Source organism: Limulus polyphemus, unplaced genomic scaffold (genome assembly GCF_000517525.1).
Source record: "Limulus polyphemus unplaced genomic scaffold, Limulus_polyphemus-2.1.2 Scaffold2117, whole genome shotgun sequence".
NCBI lineage: Eukaryota > Metazoa > Arthropoda > Merostomata > Xiphosura > Limulidae > Limulus > Limulus polyphemus.
Window position 1 is genome coordinate 77,552 of NW_013667727.1, and position 13,202 is coordinate 90,753.

At 31.0% G+C, this 13,202-nt stretch overlaps 1 protein-coding gene across 1 annotated transcript in view; it reads right to left on the minus strand.

The window, feature by feature from the left end:
• The window catches only part of LOC106465998 (T-complex protein 1 subunit gamma-like), a 49,173-nt gene extending 37,907 nt beyond the window's left edge, over nt 1–11,266 (minus strand). The window contains exons 1-3 of the mRNA XM_013926247.2: nt 11,140–11,266; nt 10,992–11,053; nt 5,811–5,861 (exon numbers count right to left, since the gene is read on the minus strand). Coding sequence (XP_013781701.1) covers nt 5,811–5,861; nt 10,992–11,053; nt 11,140–11,176 — 150 coding nt within the window. The 5' untranslated portion in view covers nt 11,177–11,266. The remainder of the gene's footprint in view (nt 1–5,810; nt 5,862–10,991; nt 11,054–11,139) is intronic.
• Nucleotides 11,267–13,202: the final 1,936 nt, after the last annotated feature.

Below are 13,202 nucleotides of genomic sequence, written 5' to 3' on the forward strand. Positions count from 1 at the left end.
AATAAATAATTTTAAAAAATGTGCTTCTCAGGAAGAAAACCGGAGGTTTTCAGGATTTTTCAGAAATATCTGGATTTCCGGATATATCCGGAAGACTTTCATCATTAACACTGACACATTTTCCCAACAAATAAAATACAATATTAATAATTTTTCTTTGAATATTTAACATATTCTCTTGCCATCGTCATTTCATAGACAAAAAACTTTTTTTTGTCATAACAACCATAAACCATTCAAACAAACAAAATCTGACACACATACATATGCACAATGATTACTTTCCAAAATATAGAGATATATCCTTGAAAATGATGCACATGGTATGTCAAAAACCAATCAGGGTAATAAACTTCATATTTTTGTAACTTTTTGTTTGTTCTTCGTAACTTAATTTGTGCTTATAATGCTGTTAATCTTTACATCTATAGATAGCACAAAGTATTATTTAACTGGATTATATTCAATTTCCTCATCACCTTGTTGCACATTTCACAATATTTAAAACTTCCAACATTTGTTTAGCATTATCTACACACACACATAGAGATAAGCAAATCACAATACGAAATTTGCATACAAAATTCTTAATGTTCTTAGATACGACGGAAATGCTACATCCTGGTTGAAACTGATATTTATTCCATGCAAAGAAGAGTTCTTGCTTATGTTTACTTTTCCCATAATTCATCGGTGATGGTGCACAGGTTACATTTCAGGACCATGCTTTTAAATACCGCTTTATACCACTTTATAAAATATGTTCCCTATATAGGTTTTTAAGTGCAACATAGAATAATATGACCACAAGTGCATTAACTGTCAGTTATAAAAAAATTAAACTGATTTTTATACACATCCAGGTCTATAAAAATAGCTCTGTAAATAGTGTTACCACCAATATACGTTTTATAAGGTACACAAATTTTGATGTATAAAAATCTCACAAAAAATGTTATGAAGACTTCACCAGAGAAAAAAAAAGAACTAAATGTTCATGAAAAGTCGCCCCATAACACAATTTCACGTACAAAGAATCTCACACACAACTTCACCCTTAATACACTACAACCTTCATGTACATTAAAACTCAGCACACTATAAAAAGTTCACATACATTAAACCTCAAGACTATAGAAGTTCAAGTTCAATCTTACTACCCAACATAAATTTGTATATGTGTGAAGACTTGAACACAATTTCACGTATATAGTTTAGTTTGTGAAAATGTGGTAATAAACCTTTTCTGTATAGTAATAGTATTCAAGACTACTGGTCTCACAGCCCAACTTCAAATCCTTCTTTTAGAAGTCCATGTTTGGTAATTTTTAATTGATCGAAACATATCAATTTAGTATTCAAATTTCCGGTTTGTGGGATGTTCCTACGCATTTCTGAAGAATTAATATTAAACTTTTTGCAAGTTGTAACTTTGTCAATATATTGAAACGTTTGGAGTTTAGTTAATTCTTTCAAATATTTTAAATGTGAAGTTACCATACAGATATGAAAAGATTTAAGAAAAAGACACAGTTATTTCAATAAAAGCTGGAGATGGTCACAACAAATATATCACAAAATATGATAACTGCACGAAGAGGCCTGAAACAAAATTAAGTTTTTTGGCCATGTTTCAGTTGAATAATAACACGACTTATAACTACAGCAAACACCATATACAATCTTTGGCACGTTGCAAAAAACCTTTAGAACGAGTTTTCCTACCATACTAGGTAGGTATGTAAACATAGAAGTGATAAACACTGGTCATACATAATACCATGAGGATTTAATTTTGTATATCAAAACTGAATCAATGCTCATCAAATATCTATGTGGGTTTTGAATCCATTTTACTTAACAATATAGTAATATAAATTAATTAATGTATGTGAATAATGTAATAACATTTTGTCGTGAAAAAGAAAAATCTTTAACACGTATATACAATGTCCTTCAAAACTTCCACACAGTATCATACTATCATGCATACACCAGTCATTACGTCTGAAGTAATTGGGATCTTATTATCATTTCTTTTATGAAAGTTAGTTCATAAACATGAAGAATAATGAATCTTCAAGAGTGTCGTTAAAATACAACTTGATTTGTAAAGAGAAAACATGTTGGACTCTCAGAAACTTGAGTTAACTGTAGTTTGTTTCCCCAGTACTGAGTGAGATTATTCAGTCTATAGTTTTTATGACAGCATGATCTTTTGTATATTCTACTACACGTAAAACTTCATTTATATAATAATGATACTCAGTTTCTATGGAAGTTTTCTACAAACTTCAGACAGAATTAAACAGGAAAAATAGTATATGGGTATACAACTTCATCAATTACTTCAACCTTCATAAATATTAAAAATCATTTAACATTATACGATATCAAGTTTTACATTACAGTTTGGAAAGCTATGAATTAGCCAATAGAATCGGTTTTATAAGTAATATACTTTCCGTGACAGATATTAGAACTGAAATCTTGTTTTGTTAGAACGAACAAATGAATAACTTGAATCTTCCTAACAATTTGACATGTATAGAGCCTCCCTATATCTAGTAACAGACGCGTTCCAATGTGATGTTCCGTTGTCATCCTAACAGTTTGATCAACAGCACCCTAACTAGTAAAATGAAAAATGCTTATTAAAAAATATTATGCACATTATATAAGAGAGAACAAGTGTTTGATGAGCTTAATATTGGAAGAATATTCGGTATCACAGAAGTAACCATGGCAAGATTCATGACGTGTATATTACTAGCATCATTCCTTTACTTAATCACCAAGACGTACAGGGAAACTGTATGCTATGCAATAGTATTTTATTGTGCTCGTCACTATTTTATCATATTAATAGAGTGACAATGACACAATAAAAACACAACTTTCAATTTATTGACAATAACGCACTATTCTGTTAAAGGCAAAACTGTTTAAAGAAATGTTTTGAAATTCTTCATCTGTTTTGTCCCAGTGAATAATCTACGCTCAAAAGTAATGTTATAACGAAGTGGCTGAGATGACGTTCATGCAGTCGTTTAATGCTAAGTTGCAGTTATGAAATGCTGCAGATTTAAAAAGGTAAGGCAACTGTAGCAACTTAATTTTTCACACTTAGATATTTTTACATTTTCTAATGTAAGTGTTAAACACATGCTAATAAAAAATAATGCACTAAATAAGGTTTGGGAATGTCTTACATTTTTTGTTTCAAGTCACGACAAGTGTTTAACATATTTCAACAACTCTTTCTTTATTTCATGGCCAAGATACAGTATAATTGGGTCCACATACGCAAATAAAGGACATCGCCGATAAGTATGAAAAGCAGAAACAAATGTACAATATTACATGCATAATCATGTAGCTTTAGCTAAGCTTACTTATAAAAGGTTGATTTTTATATTTAATTTTATTATCATAATGCATTAAGTTTAGTTCTCCAAAAGTTCTAATCAACATTTTTCTGTGCGATGTTTGTGTGCATATATATATAGACACACTACAACTGAGTTCTTTCTGTCTACTAGTTTTTTGTCATATTTTCACTAAACTTGTAGATTCTCCTGGTACATTTTGCTTTCTCAGTTCTAACACTGCTGATCCTGTTTAAGGAACTTGTACACAATTTGAGTGATTGGGTAAAACGACATCCTTACTATAAATTTATAGGAAAAAATCTTACAGAGCTCAAACAGCTTCAACTGAGGCTATGCTTTACAACTACATATTTTGATCTATTAGATACTACTTTTATACATTATTGTGGTTAGTTTAACCACATTGCCACGCATAGGTACAAATTTGCTTTTTGTTTTCTTTTGAACCAAGTATAGATTGTTTTCCTAAAGGATTTTTGAAATTGAAGCACTTGTTTACTATGCTTCATTAAATCTATTTTATTAGGTTTAAAACTAAGCTTCAACAGTGTTATAGTGGAACTCACTTTGTGATGTTAGAAACAATAAAAATATGAATATTTCTATATTTCCAATGATAAATGAACCATTTCTGTCAGTCCAGTGGATAGACATGATTTAAAACACTAGAAATAAGCATGTAGAAGAAGTATGTAGCCAGACAACACTTAGAATATTCTGTACAGTTTTGGTATCTATATCTAAGAAAGGATATTAACATATTCGAAGTGGTTAAGAGGAGGGCTACTAGGATGATTCTGGAGATAGATGGTTGTTTAATGGTGATAGGTTAAGATCTCTTACACTGGTTTCTCCCGAGAAGACTAAAAGGCATATTACTGAAGTTTACTAGATATTCCAGAGGATGGATATGATAAAGACCTCCAATTTCTTTGTGCTGTATCCTGAAGACAACAGAACAAAAGGTCACTAACATACTTAAGCTCTGAAAAATCAGGCTAGTTCCAGTTAAAACAATTTTATTTTTTTTAACAGGATGATAGCCTTATGGAATTATTTGCCATTAGCAGTAATGAAAGCCAGCACTGAGAAGTAATTTAAGAGGGGAAATTGATAAATTTCTGAAAAATTATGGGTGGAAGTAAAACTTTTATTGTTACTTTTCCTCTGAGGTGGGTACACATGGACAGCCTTGAAGGACCAAATGGCCTTTGCTGTCTTAAGTTGCAACACAAAGACAGCCAATAAATTATTAAACATTAATTATCATCCAGACACCTCCCTTTATTTTCCTTGACTAATCAAAATTAAATTAAATGACATTGAGAAATTAAAATGTTAGGACAATATAAATCTCAAGATAACAAAACCCGTTAGCAATATTTTTAACAAAACCCATTAGCAATACTTTTAACAACACTCATTAGCAATACTTTTAACAGCCATGGGTTAGAAAGTTTACATTTTACACACATAATTTACCAGTTATTTTAACAAAATATTTTTACCACTATTTTTCTAGCTTTGGAGTTAAATCTCAACTCACAAAACCAAAGATCTTCAATAGAACTTGCACTGTGCAATTTACTATTGTATAACATTGAAGTAACATACTTCCAGTACTTACCAGTCATCTCACTCATGATAAATATGCATCCGAGAAAGACTTTAATATTTTTAACTAACATTTATTCAACAAATTCATTTTTGTATTAGTTTTATGTCTGTTTAATATCATATTTCTTCACAAGTCTACTTTAGATTATTTTAAGATCCACATAACTTTGGTGATGATTAAATCATTATTTTTGCTCTGTACACTTTTTTTTTTTAAGTGCTGGATTATTAGAATATGTATAATACAAACATTATTACATTTTATCATATTTAATGGCTGGAAAGAGATCAGATAATTCCATTCTGTCTTTTATACTGTGAGTAATACTGTTAGAAAAAATGTCAACCCCAAATGAAATGTTATAATAGAAAGAATTATTCCACTCAATTATAAGAACAATTTGTCAGATAAAAGTGGTGTGTTCTGTCTGCTTGTCATAGTTCAAGGTTTTGCTATACAACTCACTAAATGACATAGCTTCCATTTAGTTTTTTTTACATAATCAATTACCTTAATTTTGTCTCTAAAGAATTAAATGGGTCATAAGTATCTCACTTAAACTTCTCCATTTGATAATTTTGGTGTTATGAAACTTGCAAATATCCAAGTGTTTACTCATTTTCAAAGAAGTAAATTCAATATAATTTTTCAGTATGATACATTTGGATACATGTTTTCATTTTATTTAACTAAAAACATACAGAATTATATTTTTCCTAAGTGGAAACATTATGCCATGCAGGACAGAGGACAGTAAACTTTGAAAATAAAAATTATTTGAACATTCACTATAAACCAACCTTTAACATTGCTCTTGGTCCAAGACATGTCCGGATGATGTCTGCAATTGCCTAGAAAAAAAAAAAGTCCTTTAATCTTTCCGTAATACATTTAGACATAATTAACCTTACAAAGAGTATGAATTCTTCCTCAGACTTTCTAAGATATTTGTCATATTTATTTCATAAAGTGAATTGTTTCTAAAACTAACATAAGTAACAAGTCACATTAATAAATGTCTATAAATACACCCTGAAATACAAGCCTTCTAAAAATAAAGCACTGCTTCAACAAATAGAATGTCTTATGTATCACTATGCCTATGACTATTTCTTCAATCATGCTATTGATGACATTCTTGTCTATATTAAATATGTGATCCAAATTGTAACAACCAATATTAGAATATTAGAAACAGTGGAATTGACCTAAATCATGTAGATATTGATCTCTTGATGATATGGAAAAAAAAAGACTGGTTAAAAATAAAGCATCAGGACCAAACAGTTTTCTCCAGATTTTAAATTAAATTAAAGATCAAATAAGCAAGCCTCTTTCTTTCATTTGTGGTATGTCAATATACATTGGGCAAGTTCCTGATGATTGGAGAATTGTTAATTATTATCCATCTCTGCTGAGTATAAAAATTGGGGTACAGACATTCTTCACATATGCACAATACATATTAAGCCATACCAATGTGGTAGCTATCCAATATCAAGGAAAAAAAACTATGTGGATGAGTCTCCTCCTAGTATTCCAGAACAAACCAAATTCATATTAAACATTCCCATATATTGAAAATAAAAATATCTTATAGAATAACCCTATATTATTACGAAGTAGTTACTGTAAATAGATGAGCTTGAACAAAATTCACTCCACCACAAAATTCTACAAGTCAAAGATTGTAAATAGAATTTTCAACATTTTGACTTCTTTCCCATAATAATCAAAATATACAGTAATAAAATATCCAGATACTAAGCAGATAATAATGTTGCTGCTGTTTAAGTTTCCCACTCTTTCCTTATTCACACTATTTCCAGTTTATCCTAGGGTTAGAATAAGCACTTAAGCCTGAATTAAAGAAATACTTCATAATTAAAATATTTTTTAGAATATTTCTTACTTTTTGATGTAAAATACAATTTCCATAGAAACAAAATTCAAAATTATTATTAAATTTCATGTATTAAATGTACCAAATTTAGACATTAGATATTTTAACCACATCTCTACTATGAAATGGGCTACTTTGAACAAGTAATGCAACTGTTTGCCATTTCTACCAAGTTTCTTGACTCAACTGCTACACCTCCTCATTTCTGATCCACTTTGTTTTACAACAGTTTTCTTGTAAAATGAATGCTACTGAAAATCTTCACAGAGATGTTGCCCATTTTTGCAAATTTGTGCATGTTTTCTGCATTTTCAAGAGTAAAAAAGATGGAAGAGTGCAGTCTCCTTAAAATAACCTGCAAAACTTTTAATGTAAGACATTTAACATAAAGAAATCCAATTAGACTGAGAGTTCACTTCTACTTGTAGACTTTCACTGGATCTGTTGGGCCTGCCCTTAGGGCAGAGCTGGGTATGCAATTTGCCACTAACAAAGTTAGTCAAATTGCACATCTGCAACAATTAATAAGAATTTCTGAGGAGAAATGAAGAAGAGTGTATAATCATGCCAACCACATTATATCTGCATTAAGAAAAACCCTGGTATTAGGCAAAAGGCATTAGCCTTTCCAAGCTGGCTGGGATATGACATAGCAGTGGTTGGTGTTACCCCTATTTTTAATGGAGGTGACAAGAGTTGCCCTGTAAATTATAAATAAGTTAATCTTATTTCTTAATGGGAAAAATTGTACAGTCTGGTAAAAAAAGCTTTGCAGAATCATTCTAGAGAAATACATCATAAATTAAAATAAACAAAGATCCACTAAAATGAAATCTTCCTTCAATAGCCTAAGCTTTTTTTTTTGAGGATGTTACAAGTTATGCCAATGAAGAAACGGCTACAGAATTAATGTACTTAGATTCTGAAAAAGTTTTTGATAAACTGAAAGGGTTATCCTATGGAAATAAGCTTAATAACAGGAGATTAGGTAAAGATACTGGTTATGAAGTAATGCTAAATCTTTAGACAAGTGAGTGATGATAATGAATTAAACAACAAGACTGGAGAAATAAAAACAAAATGAAAAAGTTGTTACAAAAATGTAAAACACAAACACGTGTTCATTTAAGGCCTGTTGCTTTTACTGAGTCGCTCTTTAAAGCTGCTTACTCCTTAAGATCATGTTCCAGCCTGTTTAAACCTAATGTTCCTTAATTTTCAAAAAAAAACCACATTTACCCAGTAAACAGTGCTACTCACATAACTGATCATTCTTATTTCAACAAATGTAAGGCTGTAACTTTTAGATACCACCTGAGTGACCAATGAAGAACATTGCTGTAAAAATCCTTGCACAACATGCAGTAATGTTACCCATGCCATCACGGTTTTTATGGCTAAAGTCACCTGAACGAAATTTGCTGAACCATCGTTGATGCTTACGAAGTTTATTTCCATAAACTTCTTTGATATTCTTTGTGGCTAGAGAGGTGTTATTTCCTTTCTTGTATTCAAACAGCATTACATGCTGAATGTGTCTCGTCATGTGTCGTCACTAAGGGATTAGAGTATACTAAACTTTACACACTATACAGGCTACACTAACGTGACGTTTAGGCGGTTTGTTCAACTATTATACATGATGTACATTTTTGGGGGGTGGTGGTTAATGAAAGTGTTCCAAAACATGACATTCATTTCTTGATGACCTAATAAGACACAAACCTTATGTCATGTGCAGTAAAGGATACCCGTGGTTATATGGTTAAGTGCAATATTTCTTACTTCACAAGAAATGTTACAATTACTCAAGAGTAACTAATACTACCCACATCATTGGTTATTTTCATACCAATAAAGGTGAAGCTGTAGCCTTTAGAAATCTGCTGAACAACTACTGAAGAACAATGCTATCAAAAAATAGTTGCACCATGTGTAGCATTGCAGTAATAGTCCCCTGGACAGGTTAACAAAGGTACAACAGCAACTAGAATATCACCTCTACGATTTTTTTTAAGGACATTATGTGAAATTTACAGATATACAGAATAATGCTATAACAAGACAGAAATACGTTATATTCATGTACCACATCCATACATTATATACAGTATTTAATTAACTATTTTTTAAATAAATCCATAAAAAATTGACAAAACTTACTGAATAGTTAACTAATTTCTGACCTGTCAGTTGATCATCTTAAACTTGTTTAAAAGTCCATTTTAAAATAATATCACTTAATATTAAGCTTTATTTCAGCTATCTTTATATCATTTTGTTACTTTTATTTACCATCAGCCGAGGCTAACTTTAAACAAGTTAATCGAAAATATTTAGATCATTATTCATAGCATTGAAATATAAAATAATTTGTTTTTCAATATTCATTTATTTATTTTTTAACACTTATAGAACAAATTAATATTACATATCTATATAAGGGATCTTGGTGTAGTCTTACAAAAAAAAAGGTTTAAAGTGACTGCCTTTGTTTTGATACTGTTGCAAACTTCCACCTGTACACAGGTCAGAATAGAAGTATAAGCCTTTCAGATGTTAAGTAATTGATTGTGGACTGATGAAGGATCTGATGCACTGAACCAATTAGTGAAACAATTGAGTAGGCAAATAAGACAAAATAAGGAGGTGTAATGTGTACAGAAATAAAACTTAAGCCTTTTGGACAGACATCATTGTAGACTGTGCCCACTGTGTTTAAGACATTTTGTAAAATACCAAAAGTGAGCAAACCTATTGTGTTTTTCAGACATCTCAGTGTACTGGTATGGCACTAAAATTACTAATACATTGAAACAGCAATGCTATAGATGACTGTTTTTTTTTTTGTTATTTTTCCACACTGAAGCAAAGAACCTCAAAGGAGAAGTATTGTTGAAAGGAATAGTTCACTCAAAGTAGTCCCCTGTATGCATTATTTAAATTTAAAGAAAAAAATACAATAAGGTATCAGATATAAGTCTTAAAGTTATAGAAAGTACCAATTGGTCCCCATATCTGAATGTTAATAAAGGCTGTACACCTAAAAATATGTTCAGGATTATATGTTAATATAAAAAAATATTCAGAGTAGCCCCAGTTGACAGTATTTGTTTTATATATATATACACATGTATATATAAACAGGTTGGAGTTAATGAATTTATTATTGTCAGTAATATACACATTTAGCTCTTATAATTTTAGATGGTAAAGTACAACCTATTTACATTCAACAATTTCAAGCATAAGTTATGCCAATTAGAGCCAACAATACTGTCTTGGTGTATAGCTATATGATTTTAGTACATAAAAACATTAACAGTAATAATAGTTTGTGAAAAACATTTAATGCAACTTTTTTGAAAAAATGAGAAAGGAAGGAATTACTTTATACACTAGTTCTTGTGTATGCAGCTTTCATCTAGTTATATATGAAATATTGCAACATCAACAAAAGATAGTAAAACTCAATATCTGTAACTGTACTATATATCTATGATTAACACATATCATACTATTTATTCATGTTTGAAAAATGTTGAAAATAAACAGTCACCACAAACTGGATGGTGCTGAGGATTATTATTTCTTTAAATACTCTGACTCGGTTGTAAGTCTGCTATGCCAAATATCTATACAAATTTATGAAAGCTGAGTTAACAATCTACAAAATTTCAGAAATAATTCATTAGAGTAAATCGGTAAAAACTTATTCAAAAGAGAAAGACAAACAACCCTACCTACTACAACTATAATGTGATGACGGGGTTAATGTGTTATTAAAATATTATACTCTGTCTCGATGTTACTATGTTCTATAGTGTTACTGTTAGGCCTAAGTTAAGTCATGACTCACCAGTACGGCAGTCGTATTTTACACCTGTTTTAATTACAGAGCATATACAAATTATTTTCAAATTCAAATACGCTGAAAATGTCATAAAGGTATCAGTTTTTAAAAAAATATTTAAATCTGATTCAGCCACTTAATGATTTAAGTTTAGATCTACTGCATATGTGAATAGCAAAATGAGACTCGAATTTATAGAGAATCGAGAATGTTCGGTCGACTTACCTTCGCCGCCTGCACATTTTCTAGTTGTACCTTCCTACCGCTCTCTCGCTTAGTATTTTGACCTAAAAGTTAATAAAACGGGATAGTTAACTGATTTCACATAAATATCTAAATGAAAGCAACAGCGTTAAATACAAAATATACCTACTTAATACTAAAATTGGCCCAGATCCTCGTCCAAACATTTTTAACTCAGAGCGTAACTGTTCTGAAATACAAAGATCCTGCCTTTTAGAGTTGAAGCTTGGCAATGAGGTGTAACCACGAGGACAATGAGTATCGACGCCCCCTGTTATTACTTTTTAAAACCTTGAAATGAAAGACGTTTCAAATACAATAAGTGTAGTTGTCATCATTAACATAAGATAGGAAACATTATTATCACACAAGTTAAGAAATTAAAAAGACAGATTTAATGAATTCAAATCTTCCGGTTTCGTGACTAGATATTTATGGCAAAGTAATTTAAATTTATTTTTGCATATTTAAGTTTTTAATTTTGTCGTTTTCGTAAACGAATGGTAGATGAAAGAGTCATTTCTCCTTATCTTTCCTGTTCCCTGGCGATTCAGCTGTAAATTCAAGGGCTAATAATGCTAGAAATCCGGTTTTGATACACGCGATGAGCACAGCACAGATAACTCATTGTGTAGCTTTCTACTTACAACAAACAAACTTTATCTTATTTAGATATGTTAATTTTCTAGAAATCTTGATGACAAATTTTCGCAAGTTTTTCTCTTCAAGTGTGGTTTTATATAAGATATTCAATAGGCCAGCGCCCAAAAATATTGCTAGCGATAGATATTGTCAACTTTAGATGCATATTTCATACAGGGAGATTCTCTTTTAAGGGACTCTGCTTAGCACAAAATCACAAGGTAAAGGCATAATTATAATTATGGCCTTTACTTTTCTTTTTATCTAGTGTAAAACCTTGAGGGGCTGTATTCTTCTCTTCGTCCTCACTTGCTCTTTCATCGTCACTATTTTTTTTTCTTTTTGCTTGTTCCGACCTTACTAGGATTCACAGCCATATTTGTGAAGTTTAGCTCTTCTTTTTCAGTTCAGGATATTGCCTTTTATCTGTTACCACTGCGCAAGTTCTCATCTCGAAGAAGGTGCACTTTAATCAGTTTAGCTGTTCAGTCTATTGTAAGACTTTTTGATTATTATTTTTACGAACGTAGATTGGCTGTGTTGTAGATCTGTGGATTTTGGAGCAAGTGAACAGGGTTCGAATTCGTGCGATACCACAATATATCCCATGCTCTTAAAATTATAGGTGCGTTATAAGAGTGACAGTCAAACCCTTAGCATTGGTGATGAGTGGTAGGACATTGATGGCTGATTACCTTATCTCTGGTCGGTAGCTCAAAATTAGGGATAGGGACAGATAACCTTAGTAAATTTGCCATAAATACAATTTATAATATTTTTCTTTAATTAATGTTCCCAGATGGATCAGCGATAATATTCATGGTTACAACCCTAAAATCTGGAGTTCGATTTCCTGTGGTGAATAGAGCAGATAGCTTGTTATAGCTTACTTTATAGCTTTGCGCTAAAACAAACAAGCAAGCAAACTTTACGTTACTGAATGCCTTTCAAATTTGTTCGCAAGCAGCTGCAATAGGAGAAAAGCTGCTAGACTCTTGTATAACAATTTTGGACAACTGCCAAACCATACAATATCCTTTCCACCATTTTGTTAAAAGTGCGATGATGCTAGATGGTCAATAATTTGTGATAGTGTTGTTCAGGTTTCCAAAAGAAAGGTTTTGTTTGCAAAAAGTGTGTGTGGCACTCTAATATTAAGAATCTGTCCTAGTAACATTATAGTCGATGTAGAGAGGAATACAATAATGTAATCCATTAAAGTTTTGAATTCCTTTATTATGTACATATATCAATACAAGCAACTACTCTACAAATTATCTTGATTCTCGAATACACAACTTGCTTAAAAAGATAAAATGGAAACTAGGTTGCAAAATTCAGAGTGTTTAAGTAACTTAAAATGAAACCTTCTATACATTTTTTTTTAGAATTGAAAAGTCGAGCCACTATGTAGAACAAGATAGTAAAATGCTATATCATTGTATCTCTAATTATAAACAAGATTACGACTCTTATGATATACAACATTGTTTATTGACAAAAAAGGGACATGGATAAACGTTTCGAAATTCTATACAGATTCCATCTTCA